The 24,832-nt window shown below is 39.3% G+C and overlaps 1 protein-coding gene across 2 annotated transcripts; it reads left to right on the top strand.

Annotated features, from left to right (window-relative positions):
* Positions 1-956: 956 nt before the first annotated feature.
* On the top strand, positions 957-16,813 carry rprd2a (regulation of nuclear pre-mRNA domain containing 2a). Of its 2 annotated transcripts, none has more exons than XM_084739516.1 (10): positions 957-1,463; positions 7,034-7,163; positions 7,413-7,564; positions 7,798-7,850; positions 9,084-9,210; positions 9,351-9,526; positions 11,010-11,352; positions 13,276-13,476; positions 13,740-13,922; positions 14,056-16,813. In XM_084739516.1, exons 1-10 carry the CDS (start codon positions 1,289-1,291, stop codon positions 15,876-15,878), a joined length of 3,363 nt encoding a protein of 1,120 aa, XP_084595642.1. In that variant the 5' UTR covers positions 957-1,288; the 3' UTR covers positions 15,879-16,813. The 2 variants fall into 2 exon arrangements, with proteins under 2 accessions (XP_084595642.1, XP_084595641.1); XM_084739515.1 differs by having other exon boundaries at positions 7,413-7,570.
* The last annotated feature ends 8,019 nt before the right edge of the window (positions 16,814-24,832 follow it).

The following is a 24,832-nucleotide window of genomic DNA, read 5'->3' as shown; positions in this document are numbered from 1 at the left end:
TTAATTATATTTTTCCTGCTTTAACATATGAAATGTCCATTTTCTTTCATTTAAATATGTTGGCAGTGTTCCACCACTGGAGCTCTTGACCAGCAGTTATGTATTGACAAGAGTTTTATTTACAAATCTGTAGTTTTTTTTTTTAATAAAATGCATAATTTGAGTTTAGTAATAGATTAAATGCAAATGCAATCACTTGATAGTGTTTTTTAAACTGATCAGTTTATTGATTTATCATAATTAAACACTAAAAGTCTAATTACTATGGCCAGACATTGGCTCTATAAGACTGATGAGTTTTGAAAAACTTTTACACCACGGAATTTATTCAAAACCAACCAAACAAAACCAATTATCGTCTTATAAATTATGATGTATAATTATCGATTAAACTACCCTGTAGAATTTAAATGGTTAAATTGGCTCTATATTCTTGCATCAGCATTAATAAACCAAACATGGTCTACATATAAGGTACAATAAAATACAAATAAAATAAAAATGAATAGGGAAAAAGCTTAATATACTATGTACACCTTTGTGTGCAGGATAATTGCACACATGTAACATTATTGCCCTGTGACAGGATAGTTGCACACAGACTGGGTTGCACAGGATACAAGCAGGAAATTCACAGGCTAGTAGCACAGTAACAGGATTACTGCACAGTGTGTATATATGAGGATACAATAGAGATCGATAGCCAATACATATTATAGAAACTTATTTTATTTTATTTGTGTTTTATTTTGTTTACATTGTTGTATTGTATTGTTGTATTATAAGGTTGAGGATGTGACAACTTCTTCCACCACTGTTCAACTTGCTGTATGCTATACAATAAATAGTTTTACGTTACCAATAAAACGCAGCAGGTGGCGCTAACAAATATTTACTTAGCTTCCGTGTCACTGGGTGGCGCCATGCTAACGTCGTGTGTGCGGAAGTGTCCTTCATCCCTCCACCAGCAGCAACGAGTAAACAGACATCCAGGATGCTTAGAGATATATGTCAGGATGTCGGAAGGCGCTAACTTTTAGCCTGAAATGGTAAAACGAAACAAACTACCAGCTGTGATACAGAAGTTCACGGTGGAAAACTTCCAGACACTGCGAGTGACTGGAAACACTATACCAAACATTTAAGCTGGTTTAACATTACAATGGCAGCCCAGCGGCTGCTGAACTGTGCTAAAGCTAGCATGCTAAGCTAAGTGCTAGCTTTGGCTAACTTCAGTTGGTTTTTGGAATGTTAACAGTCGGTTAGAGTAGCTCGCGCTCCTCCGGACATGGCAGCGGGAGCAGGAGCCTCTTCTGGAGGCTCTCTGGAGTCCACTTTGGACAAGAAGTTTCAAAATGTCACCAACACGATGGACTCGATTCAAGGACTGGCAGCGTGGTGTATCGACAACAAGAAGTACCACAGTCTGATAGTGCGGCACTGGATGAAGTGTTTGAAGAAATGTAAGTAGATTTACTACCTGTTAAACTGACAGTTACTGCTTCAACTGTACTGCTGCTCTCGTTCGGGCACAACTGTCCCAGTCAAAGTGCTTAAGTAGAGCTAACTATGAGATGATATGTTTTTTTTTTTATTTGTTTTTTTTTACTGTGTTTAACTTAGTAAATGGCAGAGTCAGGATCACCGGAACACTGCAGTTTAAAATGTGCGCTCTTCCTAATTTAGCCAGCCAGCACCAAGCTGTCAGTAGTTTTCAAGTAGGGCCTGACCGATACTTGGATTCTAGGGACGATGCCGAGACCGATGCTGAATTAAGGAGTAAAAAAATGTTAACAAGGTGATAAATAATGTTTATGTTTGGCGACATTCTATAGACAGAATATAATATACGTAATATAGAATCTATGCATAAACAGTGATACATAGATATAAAGTAGATCTACAGTGATTTATTGGATTAATCAATTATCAGATTAATCAACTATTTTGATAATTGATTAATCAATTTGAGCTATTATTATTTTTTTGTTTAGAAAGAAGCTCAAAATTCTCCAATTTCAGCGTCTTAAGTGTGAATATTTTCTGGTTTCTTTACTCTGTGATAGTAAACTGAATATCTTCGGGTTGTGAGTAAAAGAAGACATTTGAGGAAAAGTTAAAGGGGAGGGTGTTTGATTTTGCGTCATGAGATTGATTACCAGCTGGGGGAAGTGTCCAAGGCCCCCACTTCCATGGGCCCCAAAAACTCCCAGGTTCAAGCTACATGTGTTGGTTGCTTTTTGGCAAATTGATTATTTGCAAAATTGTTTGGGAATTGGACCTTCCATTAACTGGCACCTGCTACTGAGAATCAACTGGCACCTACTTTATTACATTATCTTGTGATATTGTTTTCTACAGGATCCCTGTGTCCAAATTTAATTTAACACCTTTGTTGTTCTAGTTTTTGTTATGCTCCCTTTGTGCATTTTCTTGTGGGGACCAAAGTTAACACCGTCTACCAGCCAAACGCTGGTAACATGTGCAAGTGGTTGGTTTTCTTTGCTCACCAGCCAAAAAAAAAGGAATTTATTAAATGGCTGGTTAGATTTAGTTTGGCCCATGGTGCTACTCTATTCAGTGTTTTACTGTTCTGAGCCTACTGCTGCCTAACAGTGTAGTTTAAATAATCTCATCTTCTGCAGCAGTGTTGATAAAAAAATTGGTTTGAAGTCTACTGACTGATGAATTCACAGTTGAAACAGCTAAACCATGACCTCTGTCAGGGACTTGAATAGTACTTTTAATTAAATATGCACACTATGGATTTTTTTTTTAGTTGATATGAAAACTGAAAACCTTTGTGACATGGAAAACTCTGGCTTTAAATATGACACACCTCACTAACTCATTAATCTCACTTTGCAGTACACCCATCTGGTATAATTTAATTATCAGAATAATAAACAATAATATACATTTCCTGTTATCAGCCAAAAATTTATTAGTATAATAGAATGTCAAACTTTCTGATCACTTTTCACAGTAGGGGGAGGAATTCAATTTTGGCACTGCACTTTTTAAAAGTTTGTTGCGTAGTCACAGATAGTGGCATGTTTCTGTTACAGATGTGTAAAAGTTATAGTATATCTGAGAATGTAAAGGAATTGTACAGTGATTTACTGTAATGAATCTGTCAGCAGCAAAAATAAACAGAATTTACACTATATGGAGATATTACAACAAAACTCACACATGTATGTTTCATAACAGAATACCAATGTACGGCTTTTCCCACCTTTGTACCTGGCATTCACATGAGCTTTCTCTGTTGAGTTAAGGTCTGTGCTGTTTATTGGTTTGGTCTTGTGTAACTTTACCTTTGTATGTTTGTAAATGTGAGAATAGAGCATTAGACAAACTCAGCATAAAGTTTGACACTGGTGTTTTTCTGAGTGAGACAGTATGACTTGTTCCCTCACTGCAATTAGTGTGGAAATGTAGAAACAGTAACAGTAGGTTGCAGTATGGCGTTATCCTCTGAAACACTGTCTTCTTGTTGGCATTGGTTACATAGCTGTTTATTAAATTGACAGTGTGTTTTTAACCTAAAAACTGGATTGCATGAGCTTTTGTTACAAGATCTGTCAAAATGTGAATTGTAAATCTGTGTTTCCTGTCTACAGTATGTGTTATAAAGTCTTTTTAAGACTTTCGGGTGCTGGAGTAATCATTGTCAAAGATTCTCTGAAAACTCAAGTTTCATGCCACAAGTTAACAACATTAAAACAAACATTTGGTGAACGATATATTAATTACTTTTATTACATGAATTGGACATGATGGCCAACAGCATATAGCTGCTTGTATAATGGAGTATCTGTTTCTTTCAGGATCTTAATATGTAAATGAGTATTCCAAAAAATTGAAAAGATAGCACATCTCAAGTCTTCAAATCATGGAGGGCAAAATACTCACATTTCAGTTATTTATTTACCTCACATCACAAAAAACTGTGTGCTGTGTGCTTTCTCTGCCCTTGTGTATATTAATACATTGAACCTGCACAGTACTGCGAACGCTCTGATGAAGGCTTTGTGCCGAAACACGTAAGCATTTGTTTTTTTGTGATGTGAACTAAATAAATAACTGAAATGTGAGTATTTTGTCCACCCTGATTTGAAGACTTAAGATGTGCTACCTTTTAAATTTTTTGGAATATGCTCACTGGATTTTGGGTTTAGTACTCCACTGAGAATCCCATTGTTGAAGCGCTTGTTGTTTCGTACTGCTCAAAATATGAGGCAATGCTACTTATCTCTGTTTTATATCATGTAAATTAGGTGAAATATCCTTAGGTTGGTTGGACAAATGGTTTGTCGGCCTACAAAAACAACAAAATATGAAAGTTCCTTGTTGTAGCTTTAAGGTTGAATAAACTTTTGGTGATGGTATTTAGCTAGAACAATCTCCAATGCTGCTTTTTCATTTCCTATCTGTCCTTTGATGTAAAGTTTGTACAGATGAGTCAATAGTGGGGCTGCATGGTTTCAAGTCATATTGTGATTATTTTGACTGAAAATGTGATATGTGATGCAGTTACTGGAAATGATCAGTTTTACATGACAATTTTCATGTTCACTGGAAAAAAAAATTAAAATCATGATGTTGTGATATGTATTGAGGTCTGTACCAAACAAGCATGCTTTCTTTCATCTGGAGAGCAAAGGTTTCAGGTCATCTATGCAGCTCTACAAAACCCCACCATAATGCTGTTTCTCACACATTTTTCCTTTTTCAAAACATTGCAGTTTGGTTTGGTCTCCCATTTCAATAGGGAGAAGACTGTTGGCTCCAGGCTCCAGTTTTTATTTATAGTGGCAGTTAAAATACACATTGAGTTTTGTTAGGAAAGGTTATTTGTGTACGCTGCTAACCTAAAGAGGTCCTTGTTATTGAAAAATGGAGATTTGTCACAGAAACAGGTGTTGGTTTGAAATGAAATTAAATACCTCATTAATTCATTATTTGTGTAATTACATTTTCTTGCATTCTGAACACTTTAATGACTTTATTGTGATGAATGCAGGAAATTCCTTTTGTACGTTTAATTAATTTTGTGTTTTTAATGTGTTGCTGTTTTGATGTTCCAAAACCATTTCTGAGATAAGGAATTTTAGTATGAACCTCTATACCAAGGTTGACTGTTGGACTAAGGCTTTACTCCCAAACCCCATGAAAGTGGAGAAATTTATCAAAACTCAGAGGTTTCGTTGCCTCGTTATTGACTGTCTTTCTCTTAGCTTGTTGTGTGTGTTCAGTGCACTATAAATGTGTTTCAGCCAGCTCAAATACAGTTTGACTGAGGCTTTGTATGGAGTACAATTTTTTCCAGTTTTTGTTGACACATTCAAACTGTCAGATTTCATAAATCTTGGTCTTCTTCTTTGGTGAATGTTTTTTGATGAATACCTTCGGTAAATACAAATGAGAAAAACTATAGGTTTTTCGTTTGCAGTTGACTTAGTTATTAAACCCTTCACCCTTAAAATGATACAACAGCTCTTTGTGCGTCCCGTTGTAGTGACAAAGCTGTAACTCCTGAGGGTTTGTGTGTTGTGTCATGCCACCTGAAGGATTTAAGCTAGTAATTGGAAACTTTGTTTGTAGATGTATTGGCTGTCAAAACTGGTTGATTCTGAAGACTTGATGTTTCACCCTTTGTTCACAGATAATAATGATGTATTAAGTTTATGCAAGATAATCAGTTTCCTGTAGATCTATTTTTTTCCCATAGTCATGCATTGCCTAATATGGATCTGTTTGGCTAATGGGCTTTCTTTGCATTTTTATGGCTTGTTATTATCCAGTACTTTTGAAGATCAAATCAGTAGGATTGTTTGAGCTTTTTGTAAAGGCACCAGAAGGATAGTTTATTTTTTAGTCTCATTCCCAGGATGTAAAATACCACCATTTTGGGTTGGTCCCAATGAGAAAATGAGTAAATACAGGGCGAGAGCTCTCTGCAGATACATCCACCCTTTTAGTGGGTGATAAAAGATTATTAAAAGGTATTATGTTTATATGAGTCTGTACAGAATTTGTTGCATATTATTCTTTTAAAGTACAAATGAAATTGCCAGAGAATGCTTGGTCTGATTCTCAGTTTTACTCAAGATATTCTCAAATGACATAACTGGATCATGCAGTTGAGAGATATTTTTTTTAGGGAATTACAAAAAGGTCTAGTCATTCAGTCAGTAAAGCATAAAAAATAATTGATTTGGTGTCCACACCAGAACCTGGGTATCATGTCAGCACCAGTATCATAAATGTCAGATTATACATAAGTCTTACATACGTGAAAACTAAGTAGGCTGATATTTCACTCACTCTCTTGAAAGCTCTATGTTGTCATCACAAAATCATAAATGGCAAAAAGTTTTTTGATGATGGTGGTTATGTTTGCTTTTTGACCCCATGGCTGCAGAACACTTGTGGATTACATGTTTGTATTTGCTTCAGGAAAGCACCAATACCACTTTTTTAGACCAAGTACAAGCACTTACATTTGGGTGCTTTCCGATGCTGAGTACTGATATGAGTACTTAATTATGGTATTGGTGCATTCCTAATTTGCTTATTATGCTTATTGATGTGAAATTTCTTCTATAAGCCTCACCTGCAAAATTAGCTGCTTTTTGTTGCTATGTTTCTGCTGCTTTGTTTTATTGTGCGAAATAAAATAAAATAAAATGTGTGAAGTTATGTTGCATAGTCTGATGTTGGTTAAATGTCATATATGCATTGACTACATGCCTCTTAGAAGACAGGGCTCAACTATTAGGATTGCCCACTTGCCTGGGGCAGGTAAAATGTGATGAATGCTAAGTCATTTTGATATTTTACAGAGTAGATTATTATTATCATCATTATTATTCACAAAATTAATACATTGCAGCACTACAGATATCTAAAAAAATATTTGAAAACTAACAAAGATAGAAGTCTCTTTTCAGGTTATTTGGACTCCACTTTTTCCTCAGCAGAATATTTCTGTCTCTGATGATACTGTCTCTCCTCCCTCCAACAGCTGATGCCTCACACAGACTCAACCTTTTTTACCTGGCCAACGATGTCATTCAGAACTGTAAAAGAAAAAATGCCATGGTTTACCGTACAGCGTTTGCTGAGGTGCTTCGTGACGCCTTCTTGCTTGTCAAGTAAGTAGTTATTTAAACAGGAAAATGTACAGAATATTAGATGCATTGATAATCTTCCTTATCATTCCTTTTAACCTCCTTTATCTTTTGTTTCCACTGCTTCTGTCTCCTCTGTCCTAGATTTGTTTTATTCATTCAAAGAAGTTCCTCACACATAAATAAAACAGATGTCATCGCAACAAAAAAAATAAAAAATAATACTCTCTTGGTTCACTTGTTCTTATTCTGTCCTCCCCTCTCCTTTTCCAGCTTTGAAGGTGACACCAAGGTAATTAAATCGGTGGAAAGGATACTGTCCATCTGGGAGGACAGGGGTGTGTATTCAGGGACACTCATTGCTGAGCTGAGGAGTAGCTTAGTCAAAGAGGAGTCCCCTCCTGAGACCCCCGTGGAGCAAAAAAGTAAATGTGCTTATCTTTTTCCTCACTTTCTGTTAACTCAATCTCAACACTAATCTTTAAAAGTTTAATTTAAAGTATTTTATTATTGTTAGTCACAGCATGCAGTTGTTCTATTAGCTACTATACATTTATACTTCTGTAACTCTGCTTTTACTTCTGTTGAGTTTTGTTATCCTAATACTGAGAACATAACTTGGATGTTATCTCTAATTTTTATTCTTACTTTCTTAAAGCTCCAGTTGAGTCTAAAGCAGATCTACAGTCCAAGGTTCTCGCCGAGTTTGTGGTAAGCAAGAAAGTGACATTTTAAGCTGAACTTAACTTAACTAAACTGCAACATTTTTATTTTACAAAATAAGCTAATAAATGTAGTCATGCTGGTAAAACCCCAATTCCCTGAAAAAAGTGGTGAAAAGTCAGAAGTCAGATGAACTCTGCAAAACATTTTAAAAAGTTGGGACAGAGGCAACAAAAGACTGGGAAAGTTGTGGAAGGCTCAAAATACACCTGTTTGAAACATTCCAGGTAAATAAATTAGCTTGCAACAAGTGACAGGATCATAATTGGGTATGAAAGGGACATCCTCAATAAGCATAGTCGTCCACAAGGATCGGGGGAGGTTCACTTCTTGGTGAAAAACTGTGCAGGCAGATAGTCAGTTTAAGGATAATGTGTGACCCAAACCTGCAGGAATTTAGGGATTTAACTCTCTATTACCCATAATATCATTAAAAGGTTCAGAGAATCTCTGTATGTGAGGGGCAAGGCTGAAAACCAACATTGAATGCCTGTGACCTTCAAAGTTCAAAAAACAACATCTGTCATGGTATGGGGATGTGTTAGTGCCCATGGCGTCATGGGTAACTGTCCCATCAGTGCAGGCCCTGGTAATGCTGAAAGGTACATACTGGTTTTAGAGCAACATATGCTGCCATCCAGACAACGTCAGAAATGTCCTTGCTTATTTTAGCAAGACAATGCCAAGACGCATTCTGCATGTGTTACAACAGTGTGGCTTTGTGGTGAAAGAGTTCAGGCACCAGACTGACCTGCCTGCAGTCCAGACCTGTCTCCCATTGAAAATGTGTGGTGCATTATGAAACGCAAAACACAACAACAGAGACCCTGGACTCTTGAGCACTTGAAGTTGTATATCAAGCAAGAATGGGAAAGAATTTCACTTTCAATACTTCCAACAATTAGTCTCCTCAGTTCCCAAACGCTGAAATGTTGAAATTGTGATGTATCACAGTGGTAAACATGCCACTGTCACAACTTTTTTGGAAGATGTTGCTGGCTTCAATTTCAGACTGAGTGTACATTTATGAACAATAAAGTAAATACATTGTTTTTGTACTGTATTAAATTTGATATAGGTCAAAAGGGTTTGCAAATCATTGCATTCGGTCTTTATTTTTTTATTCATAATTTGGAATTGGGGTTTATTTGTCCTCTTTTTCTCCTTTACTAAGATATTATGTTAGTCTGACATTGTGACTAACTGCTCATTCCTCTTTAGCCCCAGGCACTATTAGATGAACTGTCCAAGTACAAGAGATCTGCGCAGGAGATCGACCTGAGAGAAAAACAGCTGGCAGCTATGAGGGTTGACATCTGCAGTTCTGAGGGTCTCAAGAAGCTCAAAGGTGCCTGCTGTAGTCACCTTCTACTTATGTACCATCTGTCCTACTACAACACAGATGGGTCTTGGCTGCAAGATCATCACTGTGTTTTTCACTTCCTTGCATTGGCTCAAAAATCATGCTTGCATACTTGATTCTTACAGATAAGGCCGGGGGAAAGAAGTTCTTCAAGGACTTTGAGGAAGGAAGTGCACAACTAAAGGAGTTTGTCAAATTCCTTGACAATCAAATGAAAATAGGGCCTCCTCTCATGGAGATGCTCAGCAATGCAGATATCTTCTACGAGATGCAGTACAAGGAGGTCAAGATTGTTGCTAATGTGAGTGACTGATGTATTTGTTGTATTGTATCTGGTTTGGTTAGCAATCATAAGAAACTTGAAGGGCTAGTTTGGATTTTTTGAAGTGGGGTTGTATGAGGGAGCAGTCAGCATATTACCTACAGTAGATGGCAACTGACTCGCTCCCAGTTTGGAGGAACAACAGGATTGCTGGTGTAGGAAGCTAAGCAGTGTACTGCTGTGGACAGGGTGAACAGCAAAACACATTTTAGCCACAAAAAATAACAATATCAGTTAAAGTGAACGGTATATTTAGAATATTCTCAGTGCTTTACCTTTCTGTTGGACAGTCTTTCTTTTTTCTTTATAGAAGCCAAACATTGCTCTCTCTACGCAAACCAGAATCCATTGGCAAAATGGGTAATTTTTCTTTGCAGAGCACAAGTAAAATGACCTATTTTCTAATATGAGTCCTGTTGAATTAGATGATGATATCTGGCTTGTATGATGACAGTTTCCTGTTTATATTGATTTAACTCAGTTTTTTTGGTGGGCCTTTTCTGAGCGGCTACATTGTTTAGTCTCTATACTGGTACTTGTGTCACTCCAAACTGAGGGCTTGTTGACTGGTACTGTAGGTAATACATTGACTATGAACAAGTGCCTCATAGAAGCCCACTTCAAAAAATGCAACCTATCCCTTTTATGTGGTTGGTTTTTTTTGTTTTTTTTTTTTACATTAACAGCTCACAACCTTCGTTTCATATTTTTGCAACAATAAATTTTTCTGTGATGTTACATCTATGACAATTATGCAACAGGACATGTAACCAAGTAAAATTATGCCAGCCTTGTTTTTTTTTTAGCCTAATTTATTTTATTCAGGCTCTCATTTGTTAGTCACTTTCCTTGCCCATAACATGCCGAGAACCACCTTGGGCTAGTGTCTATGTTCAGAGTATTCAGCATAACTCCTTCTGTTTTATGGCACAGTTATTTTCATTATTGATTCATCTGCTGATTAATTCACTATTAATTGTTTAGTCGTAAAACTTCAAAAAACGTTGAAAAGTGCTTATCTCAATTTCCCAGAGCCCAAGGTGTTGTGTTCAAATTGCTTCTTTTGTCCAACCAACAGTCAAAAATCCAAAGACTCTTTAGTTGTTATCATAATTGACAAAGAAAAGCAGCAAAGTCTTAAATTTAAGAAGCTGGAAGCAGCAAATGTTTGACATTTGGCTTGAAAAATGACTGAAACAATTAATCGATTATCAAAATAGGTGGAAACTAGCTCCTTATGATCGACTAATCAATTAATTAACTAATCGTTGCAGCTTTAATGAGCGTATATTTAATTAAAAGTGAGATGGGAGGCACACATGTTCATGCATGAAAATATATTAGAGATTACAATTCTTATTGTATGGACTGTGAAAGAAGAAATTATAATAAATATACATATATATATATTTATTTTACTCTTCATGTACTGACAGTCCATTGCCTCTGCTATACCTACCAGGCTTACCAGACTTTTGCTAACCGGGTTTCCCACCTCAAACGGAAACTGGACTCCCTGAAGGCCACCTTGCCAGACCTGGATGAGTCACCCATCCCCTCACCCTCTGCAGACGCACCTTCACCCACGGGCTCAGAGTCCCCTTTTCATGGTCTGGAACTGGCCCACCCTGATCCAGATCTCGATGGCTCTGCTATGGATGATGAGGCAGAGCCGCCGGCACCGAGTCCTCTGTCTTCACCGGGAGGATCCCCCAGACGCCTGGAGACACTCGGGGAGAATGACAATCGTGAAGTGGAAGACATGGAACTTTCTGATGAAGAAATGGACAGTGGTGGCATTATAGGTAAGCAGTGAGATGGTGATTAGGGACTGCACAGTGAGAGTTTTTTAAATGCAATATTTATAAATGCTGTTTGTGATTCTTCCCACCGATTTTCTGTGGCAGCATTATGCAGAAAATGTGTTGAAATAATGAGAAGCACCACCAGAAATAGGCAAGCGAAGTCACTGACTCATGCAGAAAATCACACAAAACTCATATCACAGCTTTCATATGTCAACGAAGACCATCCAAGCATTTCTTCCAATCTGTGCCACAGCCAGTTTCACTGGAACACTTCGCCCACTTGTAGAGCCATCTAATTAAAATTAGACACATTTATTGAACTACAGACAGCCATTTATCTGACATTTTACTGTTTTTACTGTTGCTTTTTTACGCCCAGTTCTTTTTTTATTAGTTGCAACACCTCCAGACTACCTTATATCATCTATGTTAACTACTACACTCAGCTCTAATAGGTTAAAATATGATCTTTTACTCATGTACAAGTATAAAGATGATATTTTTATACTGTAGTTTGATCTTTGAAAGGATGCTCTTTCCCAGTATTTTGTTTGTGGTGCCAATGTAATATATTTCCAATATTGTTGTGACAATGCTAGAATGTCTAACAGTTGCTTTCATAGTTTCTGCAACTCTTTGGTCTACTCGTCCCTCTCTTATGCACCTGTCTCATCTAATAGATGTGTTCCTTTGTTCTAACTATGATAGAGTACCTTGAAAAATATCAACATTTGACATTTTCCATGGGGAAAACTTGATATTGAGGTCATAAAATTTTAGATTTTTATTAAAAGAAAAATATAACAAGGCTATAATTTAATGAAAAACCTAACTGTTTTACTGCAGAAAATGAGTATTAAAAGCATGTCAAATATTCAGAATACACATGCACAGATAAATCGACAACGCTGATTTCCAAAACTGAATACCAATGGTAAAAAGGCAGCAAACACAGGGCAGATTTGACTAAACTCATTTTCACTAATTTATTTTGGCCATGTCAGAAAACAAGCTATAAACATCTTTTCTGCTACATAGTGTGTGTATTGAACTAAAGGAAGTCAATTACCATGTGACCCTTTAAGCTAATCACCTGCCAATATCTGTATATAAATGACCTGACTTCCATTTTTCCCTGTGCTCTGATGGAGGCCTCTAGGTTGAAACCACTGACATATGTAGAAAGGGACAACATGACAGCTCCCCAAAATTGTAGCCAAAGCATCTTGATTGCCCCCTGGTGACGGGTTGCAGTACAGGTCATAAATCCTACCTCCTAATGTTGGTCGATAGGACATGGGCCAAACTAAAACATCAGAGTACGTAAAAAAAAAAGATCTGTAACATGGTTTCTGTTATTTTAGGTAGTTACTATCTTTCTAATGTTCGTTCAAGTGGTAATTTTTTGATCAGTTTGGTTCTAATCAGTTATTTGATGATATAAAAAGGGGATTTCTTGCCATGATTGACTGTTGCGTGCTTGTGGTGCTCATGTCTAGAATATTTTGGCTTCGTTTTTGAACAGCAAGAGGAAGTGGAGCTGTGGCGTCCATCCTTATTTATGTCAGTGGTTGAAATGTGTGAGCATTTGTAATTTAACTTGTTCTATAAGAGCTAAAAGAAGAACCTTTTCTGAGCTAATGTTTTAGGTGGGTGACCTGTGTATTATTTTATTTTTCACTGAAGGCTGGTGAGATTATGTTTCAGTGTTTTTGGCAGCATATTGCACCCTATTCATTTTATTGGCAGTGACTTCTCTGGTTCCAAAAATTATCTGCACTTGTCGAAAAACACACAACAATGACAAAATGAAATGTGCTACCTTTAAAAAAAAAACAAACTTAAATTGTTGAATATAATTGTTTCATAGAGTAAATAACTGATTCAGACTGACTCTTGCTGCCATATTTTTCTCCTCAGTTGAGGAGCAGATTGAATGCCCCACCCGTCTTGAGACGTCCACTCTAGTCCCTGCGAAAACAGAACCATCGGTGTCAACAGAGCAGCTTGTCACGCAGGTCATGCCCCCTGTAGCAGCCCCTTCAGCAGCTGTGGAAGGTGTTGATCTGGGTAAAATCGGCTCCATCCTCAACAGTTTAAGCTCAGTCATGAAGAACACAGGTAAGTGCCGGTGGCTCCTCTGACTAAAAACTTGGTCTGAATTCAAACAAGGAAACAACTGGCTTCAACTATAGATCATACATTAAATATGATTCCAACCTACTTAATATACAGTCTGTCTTCAGTTCACTATTTGGACTGGTTTACTCATTTTTGTTACATATTGCTCCTTTAAGTCTCAGCATCTTCCTGTAATATTGTCTGAAAGTGTGTTTACTGTTCAAACACACAGTTTATTTTGAGTGTCCCTCTCTGTCTTGCAGCACCAATAGCAGAGAGTCCTCCTGCATCTGCCCCTACTGGCTCCCTATTGAAGACCACCCCTGCTGCTTCTGTGGCCCCTCAGGATGCCAGTTCACTGGTAAACCTTCTGTCCAAGGTGGATGTGAGTCCTGCAGACCTCCTCGGGGCTCTGTCCAAAGTCCATGGCCAGAGCAGCCTTGATGGTGAGAATAAGGAGTCCTTCGCTAAGTTTGAAAACAAAACCTTAGTTTCATTTCATGTATCTATTTTGTATCATACATTACCTGCAGTGAGCTTGCTGAACATGCATTTCTGTCTCTTCCTCTCTTCACTCAGGCATTACTACTCTTCTGAGCAGCCCGGCTGCAAACGTCTCTTCAGACTCCTCCAGTACAGGCAAGATTCCACCTTCATCCACATCTGCCTCAGCAGTGTCCTCTCAGAGCCCGTCTCTCTCCTCTGTCACACCCGTGCCTTCTTCAACCAGCTCCGCTGTATGGCAGAGCACAAGCTCCCCAGCCCCACCTCAGACTTCCAATCCAGCCTCCGCCCTGGTCCAGGCTCTGCACAGAGACATGGACTTGACAACAGAGCCTGAACCGTCCCTGTCCTCTGCGAGCTTAGAATCTAAAATCCACAGCTTCCTGCAGGGGAACCCTGCCTTCAGTACATTTGACTTGGGTTTCTCTACACCCCCAGTGCAGGGAGGGGATAACCTCAGCCCGGTAACTGGGGCAGACACCCAGGACGGGACTCCTGTGCGGGATGAGGGTGGAGGCACCCCGACTCAAGATGAGATCATGGACAAGCCAGTGATGGCCCCATTTGCTTCCAACACAAATCAGTCTGGAGAAACTTTTGAACTGCCTCCAGCTGCATACCAGAGCAGCAGTCAGCAGAACCCCAACAATCCCCAACAGCAGCCTCACCAACAGCAGCCTCACCTGCAGCCAGGTGTGGCTCAGAATGGACAGGTGTACCAGCCGTACCCATACGGCAAACATGAGATGTCAGAACGTGGGATTACTGCACCTGTTGCACATTTCCAGCAGATTCCTGCACAAGCAGGAGGCCTGGTGCCTGGAGAAGGAGCCCCGGGTGGTGCCAGCAGCACACAGACAGCTGAAGGCTTTCAGGGGGTGAGTGAAAGGCGTTGGTACGGTGACATTTACCCAGAGGGCAACTCTCAGCAGCCTAGAGGCTACAATATGACAGTGCCTGAAGAAAACAAGATGTCAGGACATTATCCATACCAAACAGAGCGAATTCAGCAACCTCCAGAGTCACAGCAGGGCACCACTCCATCCTCTGGTTACCTCAGAAATACCCTCCCCCCTGTCCCAAAGTTCCCTCCCCCTCCTCGTGGCTTTGATGCCCCTGCTCCTGTGACCAGCAGTGCAATGATTCCCCGAGAGCAGCCGCCAGTGCCCCATGCAGATGCAAGGGAGGTGATTGGAACCAGAGGCAACAGCGTCATCAGTGGGATGGTGGTCCACGACCATCAACACAAATCCATGCTTCATCCTGAGGAGCCATTATACGAACATAATCGACCTCGCCCTCCTCACCCTGCGGTGTTACGCCCTCACCCGGACAATTTACGTCCTCACCCAGACGATTTACACGCTCACCCTGAGGATTTACGCCCTCACCCTGAAAATTTACGCCCTCACCCGGATGATGCACGCCCACCTCACACAGACGACCAACATTACCAAGAGGACCTCGGTCGTTACCACGATGAGTTTTTCTTTCAAGAAGACCCTTATCACCACCCTTCGGATGATTCGTATTACATGCCAGGCAGCCCTCCCCCGCACCACCACCCCAGAGTGCGAGGACGTGTTCCCTCAGCATCAGAGGACCCTTACTTTGGCCCTGACTACCAACGCCACAGCCCCCCTCATCCACACTACACTCCAAGGAGACCACCACCTCCTCATTCTGAAATCCGTCATCCTGGTCCACGGCCTCCACATCGGCCTCCCCATCCAGCAAACCACCCACACCCACCCAGAGGGCCCCCACGTGCACCGTTTCCTCGGTTCCACGGTCCCGAGCTGAGGTTGAGAGGCAAACGTCCAGGTCCAAGAGGAGGAGGGGGGAACGCTGGTCCAATGTTTGCCCCCAAAAGACCGTTTCCACCCCCGCGGTACTGACTGGACACAAAGCTTTGAGCTCTTTAAATCACTGTGGATGAAGGAAGGGGCAGCAACTTTCTCCATGCTCTGCCATGAAAATATGAAATGGAAAATGTGGGCATCAGGAGAGGAGGTTATACCGAAGAAGAATTAATTTAGCAGCTAATAAAAACTGTAAACATGGAAGAGTAACGGCTGTGTAGAGGGTTGAGGAGAACAAGAGACAACACCGGGGGATTTAGAAGATGTCGGAGGCTCTGAGAGGGCTGCTGAGCTGAAGAGTGAAGACAGAAGATTAAAGAAAAAAAGAGGTGGATATATATAATTCACTTTTTGTGTTATTTGCTCCAGTAGGAAGCATTGCATTAAATTATATGCCATTTAGTTGATACAGGTCAGAGTGTGTGCATGGTAAGCGTGCGTGCATGCGTTCAAGTGTAAGTCAACTAGTCCCAGAATCTGAACATAGTTATTTTTTGCTAAGAGAGTTCAAAAGAATGTAGCTGCTGCAATATTTCTGCTGTTATTTAGTTTTTCAGCGGGCAGTTTTAACTGCTTTTCCTCCATATCAGCAGTAACTTTTGGTAAAACATCAAATTAAATCTCACTTTGGCTATGAAAAACAGAGTGTATGTTATAGAATTTATGTTCCTTCTACAATACACGATTGCATATTGGGGGGGAAATGAAATTTTTCATTGTTCCAAGAGTCCGACTGTTTTATTTGTGAAGCGATTCTCTCTTTCACTGCGTTAAGATCCCTCCGGCGGTAGTTTTACGTCTCGTTAAGTTCCTTGAAAGGAGAGCGCCACAAGTGAGAAAGACGTGTGAAAGTTATTTTTTTCAGCCTCCAAACACCGACCCAGAAGAAGTGCATTTTTGGAGGAGATGAAGATACTCGACTTCAGTTTCGTTTTCATTGTACTGCCTAATAAAAATCTGAGTTTTAAAAATTGTGTTGCTCATTTTCTTTCCTCTGATCCTGTTGCACCACTGCCCAAAACATCTTCTCTACATGCCTTAACTAAATCATTTTTTCCGTCCATCACCAGAGAAATTAGCACAACTGTCTCTTTGAAGTTCATTTAAGTAACACAGGTTGCATCACACAGATTATTACATTTTGTAGAGTTATGGTTTGCTATTTGAACTTAAAGACACAGTTCACCCCAAAATCAAAAATACATATTTTGTTCTTTTACCTGTAGTACTATTTATCCATCTGAATTGTTTTGATGTGAGGTGCAGAGTTTTGGAGTTATCAGCCATAGAAATCTGTCTTCTCTCTAATATAATGTAACTAAATGGTACTGGGCTTGTGGAGCTCAAAGTGTCACAAATTTTTTTTTTGGAAAATTCAACAGCAGTGTCTCTTTCTAGAAGTCATGACCCTGTAACTCAAGATAATCCTCAGACCTTTTTGCGAGCAGTGTCATGTAGGAACTATTTTCTTTCTACCGAACTGCAGCTCAGCCGATGAGGACGCCATTAATGTTTACATCCCATGCTGTCATGAGCACAGACCTCTCATTCATGACTAGATGCACGCTTCCTTCTCTGTGGTGATGCAGTTGATAGATAGAAAATAGTTCCTACATGAAACTGGTCACAACAAGGTCTGTGGATTATCTCGAGTGACTTGGCCATGATTGCTGAGAAGAGACATTGCCGTTGAGTTTTTCCAAATGTAAGCTGAGTGCCATCTGGTTCCATTATGTTGGAGAGAAGGCAGTCATCTCTACAGCCGATCTCTCCAAAACTCTGCAGCTCACACCAAAATAATCTAGATCGATAAATCCCACTACAGGTAGGAGGAAAAATATCTAGTTTTTGATGGAGGTGAACTGTCCCCTTTGGTATTCTTTGTAAAATAAAAATAGTTACAGGAAGGTGTCGGTGTCATTTCCTGTCTGAAATAGGTTGCTGTTGCCATGCAACATTATTCCAGACAGTTCAAAGTAATGTTGCACTCAAAGAACAGAAATAGGCCTCTAAATCTCCTCTAACTTAAGTACATTTACTGTGTTTAAATAGTAACTAGTCCTCTCGTGCCACTTAGGTAATTTTTTGTTCCTGCAAAGAAGATAAAGCCATTTCTAAAGACAAGTAGGTACAGGACTGGTAGGCCACATTAAAAGAAAACTGTCTGTACTCTAGATAAATAGCCATTTAAATTAGACATGAGAGAGAAAAAAAAATTACACCTAATGACGGAATGTTCACACCGAGGTTTCGTACGTCAACCTGTGCTGTTGTTTAATGACAAACTTTATGTAATTAAATATTTTAAAGTAAAATCTCAAAAGTTTTTATGGGCTTTCTTAGACTGTAGTGATCTGACTGATACTTTTATTGTTGTCAGTCATCTGTAGAAGACAGACGAGTATTTCTCCGTTTAGGTTATTACTCAGCAGTAACAGTTGGGTATAAATTTTTCAAATTTGCCTAAAACAAGATTTTGAAGTTTGTCTGAGACTCTTACCTTCAGTGGAGTCCATTATGTTTAAGTTATTCTCCACTGATTAGATAGTTTACACTACTTGTTAGTCCATTCTTTTCTGATCTGTAGAGTTTGTCTTCTTAAAAAAAAAATAAATCCGCACTTCTTTCAAGCTGTTAACAGTCCAACCAAATCTATTCATATGAGGCTTTACTGCCTCGGCAGCAAACATTTCGGCAGCAAATCCTTCCCCACATCCCACCTCACTGTTTTCTGTTGTGCTGGTGGTGTGATGAACACATTTACAGCTGAGGAAAACATGTTTGTTTCCCTCCTGGCACAGCAGAGCCTCTAATATTCCTGCGTCTGTAGTGGCAAATGGGGAAATGTGAGGGTCACTTAATTTGAGACCAAGCTGAGTTCTCACAAAGGGACTTTTCTAAGACAAAGAACCAATCAGTGAGATTAATTAGGCAATTACAAAACAAGTATTAAAGTCCTACTTGATTAATTAACTTGCAAAAATCCAATTTAATTAGACTTGAAAACTTTTTAGTACCTTGTTGGATTATTACTGTATTTTTATTTTATTTTATTATTATTTTTTAGTTCATTCTATTAAAAAGAAATAAATCTGCCTATGACATTCATCAAAATTGATTTTTCTTCCTGGAGTCACTAAATTAATTAACCCATCACACGAATATTTTACTTCCAAACTTTTAATTAATCTGAGTTTTTGTTAGTGAAGTGAGGAAAATAATAAACCTATAACGAGATGCGGGAGTTTATGCTTTACATTTACTTTAGCAAAAATGTGCACCTGGATTACGTTTCAACCGTCCGTGTGGGATAAGCCTTAATTAAGACAGTTTTTCTTCTGGTAATCATTACAGGCTCTGTTCAGGGAAATGAGTATCGATTGTAACTAACTTTACAAAACCCGATGTTTGATGAAATCATGAGAAGAAAAAGTGAAGCCGAAAGTTAATTCAGCTCGTTTTAGTTTATTCGGCGTAACGAATCAGGGCCGATTTATTATAACGTGGCCATGAGCGATAATAAACGTCCTCGGAATGAATAAATAGTGCCGTGAGCTCAGGCTCAGGTGAGCTAATACCGTCGCCAGATGTCAGCAGATCTTCCCAGGATCACTTTCACTTTATTAGGCTTTGTGAGACGTGCAGCAGCCACAGCACTGAAAAAAAAAACGATGCAAGATTTGTTTACATTCAGTTTTTGATGCTGTTTGTTGCGCTAAAAGTGCTAATATGCACCATAATAATGCATAGTTTTTTATTTATTAATTTATCCTGAGTGAGAAACGCAGGTTGCATAAGCATTTTAACCTATTTCCTGCATGTTTCATCCCCTCCCTCCTCCTGTTTTCCTCCTCAGGGATCCAGAGCCACACTTTGATGTGTCTGATGTGATGGGAACCTTTGCCACGTGTTAACTGATGGGGTTTGATGCTGCCGTGGTGGCTCTCCTCGTTGAATCCCAGGGATGATGGCTCTTCATGCTCTGACAGCAGCTGAGTACAGTAAGCCTCCAGCTTAAATACATCTCAAACTGAGAGAGTGGCACCAGCAGCAGGAAATCAAAACAGTCAGTTCAGACTGGGAGGAAAATAAAACTGATGAAATTGTTTCTCTCTTTCTTTGTGTGTGTGTCTGTGTGTGTGTTTAGTGAGTGTGTGTTAGGGAGGAATCACAGGTGAGCAGGGAGGTTGGACTGAGAGGCCTGTGTGTGTAAGTACAGTCAGGATTATTAAATACTGTTTAAATATAATATTCTCCTGTCCCTTGTCTCTAACTCATACACAGTTACCCTACATTGCTTTCAATTCATGCACTTATAATGTGTAAAAAATGTCTGTTATATGCATTTTTTGGTGAAATAAAGAGTTATTATTCATATCAAAATAAACCAAGGTTGGGTTGTCTGTTATTATCTTATAGCTAGCAGAACAGCCTTTCTGTGCGGAGTCTGAATGTTCTCACCGTGTCTGCGTGGGTTCTCTCTGGGTTCTCCGGCTTCCTCCCACAGTCCAAAGACTTGCATGCCAGGTTAATTGGTGACTCTAAATTGCCCGTAGGTGTGAATGTGAGTGTGAGTGGTTGTCTGTTTCTATGTGTCAGCCCTGCGTTGAACTGGAGACTTGTCCATGGTGAACCCCACCTCTCGCCCAATGTCAGCTGGGATAGGCTCCAGCCCCCCGCGACCCTTCGGGAATAAGCGGTTACAGAAAATGGATGGATGGAAATTCATTAAATAATCTTGCTGTCACATGTGTTTAACCCTAACACATCAACTCTGTAGCCTTTCTAAGTCAAAGCTAAGTAAGAATTATGGTTTAAAAATGTGCATTTTTTTTTAAGAGATCTCATCTCATTTAATAAAAAAAATTAACCAGTAGGAGATTGTCCCGTTTAAAGGTTTAATAGCCAAGAATTTGATCTTTTAAAATATATTTTCCCAGCACAGTTGAAGAGCACTCACTTCTCAATATATGTTTCTTATATGAAAAGATGATTATAAAGAAAATGTTACAGTTGTCCCAGGTCTCCCCTACTTTCCACCACTGATTATTACTTTTACTGAAATAAATGATCTCTATTTTTCTTCCACCACAGTTTAAAGCACGAAAACACATTTAAATCCTCAGTGATCTTTTGCAAAGTCACACACTCAGAGCACAGCGGCAATATGAACACCACCTCTGGCACCATTTGTGTTTGCAGCTCGTCACCAGATGTCGTCGTTGGTTCTGTTACACTCCCTAAATAAATAAAATTTAAAAAAAAAAAAATGCCATCCATTGTGAAAGTGACACGAATCACGTTTTCGAAGCGCGCTCGGGTTTATCATTCATTTATACCCGATCAAAGCCTGATGAAGTGAGTGCTCGCCTCTGCAGGCACTGTGGGCTTACATTGGGGTTGAAGGGCGGATGGGAAGGGAGGCAGATAGGATTTAGTGACTGATGGCAGATGGCAGTCTTAACATTAGAGGCAAGCCGAGGAGGAGATGTTCTGCTGTTGGAAATAAAGGATTTAACGGCGGAGAGGCAGATAGCTGTGTGTTTTTTTTAAATAAATAAGCGCGATAATGTTGCAGGTCCAGATCGTGACTCCTTTGAAGTGTGCGCAGGTCGGGGTGTGTGCAGCCTGCTGTCATGTGGGCTCATTGTTTACATGCTGTCGAGATTTCAGAGAGGGCGTGTATCTATGTGTGTGTGTGTGTGCCCGTGAAATTACAGTCCCTGTATTTACGACCACTCTTATTGAAATAATATGTTTTTTTCCCCCACTCGGAGAGGGAGAATATTGTAGCCATGATAATGTGTCACGAGTTGAGTGGACCCATTTCAGCACCATGGCCAGCTCCACGGCGAGAACAAAAGGCGGATTTGCATCGCTTGATGTCAGGGACCGTCTGCGTCTTACAGTCCACACGAAAAACGAGAAAAACTGGGGGAAAGAAAAACCCTCAGAGCAAACACCTCCTTCCCACTTTTCAGCCCTGTCTTGTTTCTGTCTTTTACTTCAGGGAAAATAGACCGGTTTACTATTTTAACATATTTAAAATAATTTAAAACCGATTTTATAGACTTTCTTTTGTGTTGTTGTCTCTTTTTTTAATATATTTTAATCATATCATTTTTATTTGTAGGTATTTATATTGACTAGACATCATGTAACATCTCTGCATTCTCCTCCCTTTATTTTTTATTTACTATTAGTCTCTTGTTTTCCTGTTCTTATCCCTTTTACTGTTTTGTCTTATATTTACTGTGTTTTGCTGTCTTTTGCTTGTGTCTTAGTTTTACCTCAATTTTAGCTCTTTTTTTTTTTTTTTTTTTTTTTGTTGCCCCTGTTTGGCATTATTGTTTTGGCCTTCTGTTGTTATTTTGCCCCCTTGGTATCCTGCTCTTTTGCTTTGTCTGTCAAAGTGCTTTGTAAACTCTGTTTTGCGCTATAAGTAAGGTGATTATTATTATTATTATTTAATTGCCTAATGTTTAAAAATACCCAGCTTACAGTTTAACCTCATCCAAACTGCCTCTCAGGCTGATTTTTAGGGTTGTGTAGTTTGGTTAAAAAAAAAGTCATATTGTGACTATTTTTAACTGGATTACAAGATTTCTCAGCACCTTTTCCACTAAGTTTTGCTGGTGGCTTGTCTTGTGTTTCCCTGGCCTAGCTAGCTCCAGCTCCAGACATATTGGCTCTTTGGATAGTAAATGTCACTGACCCCTGGTTTTAGGAGCATAAAAATGGAAGGTGCTCTCATCTGTACTTTTATGAGTCACATAAGGAACATCACGTATTTGTTGAATGTTGAAACTATGAAGCAGCTGGGGGAAAGATGAGCATTTATTTACTGACATACTCTGCAATTAATCCTTTTATTCCAATGTGAAAATAATTGTTCCTAACAGGACAGTTAAACATTAAATGCCACAAATGTGTGCTGCGATTCAAGATTATCTAGCAGACATCCTGAACTGCTCAAAGGCAAGAGCGAGTGTTTCAGGAGTCTGGCCTTCTCTGATGATTGAGCAAAAACAAAACTAACTTTATTCACTGATTTTGGTAAAACATCATCATATTTTACTGAGAATTATATTTTATATTCTTTTCTTCTGTTGTTGGAGTTTCATGATGGACAGAAAACTTTACTTGTTGCTAAAGGACCTAAATGCTAACTGCTGCTAACCACTAGCTTTCATTAGCTGTGCTATTACCTGAGCCCGGTTCTGTTCCCCCTTCCCTTGGCTCCAGTTCTTTGACTGACCTCCACCTCTGAGACCAACGGAGGTTTGATTACAGGGAAAACAGTTTGCAGGGTTTGGGTCGTGGCACCCTGCAGCTGAGTCAGCAAACATAGCTACGCAGCTGACTGAGCAAATAGCAGTTTAGCTACTTTAGCATCAAGTAAAGCTATCAGGATGGTCAGAGAAGCATCAGTTGAGGACATCAGAGGGAAAATCAGAGAACATTTCTCCATAAAACATGCTTCAGGTTCACCCAAATCATTGAATAAAGTTGTGATTTTAGACAAGTTATAAAGTTATATGATGGTCCCAGACCATCATATGCCCCCATGTAGCTAATGTTAGCTAGCTGCTGAAGAAGTCCACTGTGAAATCCCTCACACAGAATCTGTTGTCACATCCACCACTTTCCCCAAAGTAAATAAATTCTACCCAACAGGTATTTTGGTGAAGCAGAACATGGTTTCAGTTGGTGAACATCTTGGAAGCCATATTATACTGTTGCCAACTAGCTAACTAATGAATCTTAGTCTTAGACCTGCACTGCTAAAAATTGAAGATTGATTGACAGGTAGATGTCATGATATCATTGGGTGAAACTGGTTAGTTCCAGCTTATGTAAGCATGCATATTTTGTTTAACAGGAAGAAAAAATTACAGATTTTCCATGATTTTGATATAAAAATACAAAGAAATTGTTTTTAGTAAATTCTTTTTGGCATAAATTGTTAAATAGGTTTCATTTTATATCAACTTTAATGTTATTTATAATTAATTTTGTGTATAGTGTTTTTACACTGTTTGAAAATCATCTCAGTGTCTTGGGTGACCGTTAGCAATGTTAGCTAGATAGCTAGAGCGGAGTGAGCGGGACGAATTCTTTCAACCAAACCAGTGCTGGCGATTCTTGGAACAGTGGACAGACAAACCACATAGTGGTATTCTGTCTCTGTTGAGCTTGAATGAAGATGGCAATGCTAGCTAGCTAGCTAGCTAATGTTGCTAACGGTTATGTAGTACACTGAGGTGATTAGCAAAATGCTCAACAGCACTGTACACAAAAAATTCTAAACAGTATGTGCCAAGGTAATGTGAAAAGTCAACTTTGATCATAAATAGGGGAAAAGGTACACAAATATATGGCTGTGACTGTTTTATTATGTATGATTGCATGGCTTTGTTAAATACTCTATTCTGATTGGTCAATTACATCATTCCAAATTCTGTTATTTCTGAATAGCAGACCGTTGCTATGTAGAGCAGACTGTTGCTATGGACACTGATCTGATCATAGACTCTGGAGGAAAATCATTGTTAAATCACTAAAAACATGTTAAAATCATTATTTTGTGCCAAATTACTGATTTTTTATGGTACATAATCAAGTAACACACTGGATAATATACAATGAGCAGCTCGCTACTGCAAAAATAAAGCCATGAAATGAATATTTTGTGTTGTGTCAGTGTCCTGCATGATCCTGTCTGGATTTATTTTCTCAATAACGACCTGCTCACGTTCTCGTTTCTCTCTCGGCCTCCTGCCCGCTCGGCTGTCACCGGGCTGGTACTTTAGCGACGGTCCCTGGCGGCAGACATCACGGCTCGTACAGCCCAGGGGAGGAGGGACGGAGCTGGAGATGGACAGGGAGGGAGACACCGGCTTACGACGTCAAAGGAGTACAGACACACACACACACGCACACACACACACACACACACACACACACACAGGAGAGGAGGAGAGGACAAC

The sequence above is a fragment of the Lutjanus erythropterus genome, chromosome 16 (assembly GCF_056507025.1).
Source record: "Lutjanus erythropterus isolate fLutEry1 chromosome 16, fLutEry1.hap2, whole genome shotgun sequence".
NCBI classification, from domain to species: domain Eukaryota; kingdom Metazoa; phylum Chordata; class Actinopteri; order Lutjaniformes; family Lutjanidae; genus Lutjanus; species Lutjanus erythropterus.
The sequence above is the reverse complement of the archived record's forward strand: the minus strand, read 5'-3'. Positions and strand labels throughout refer to the sequence as shown.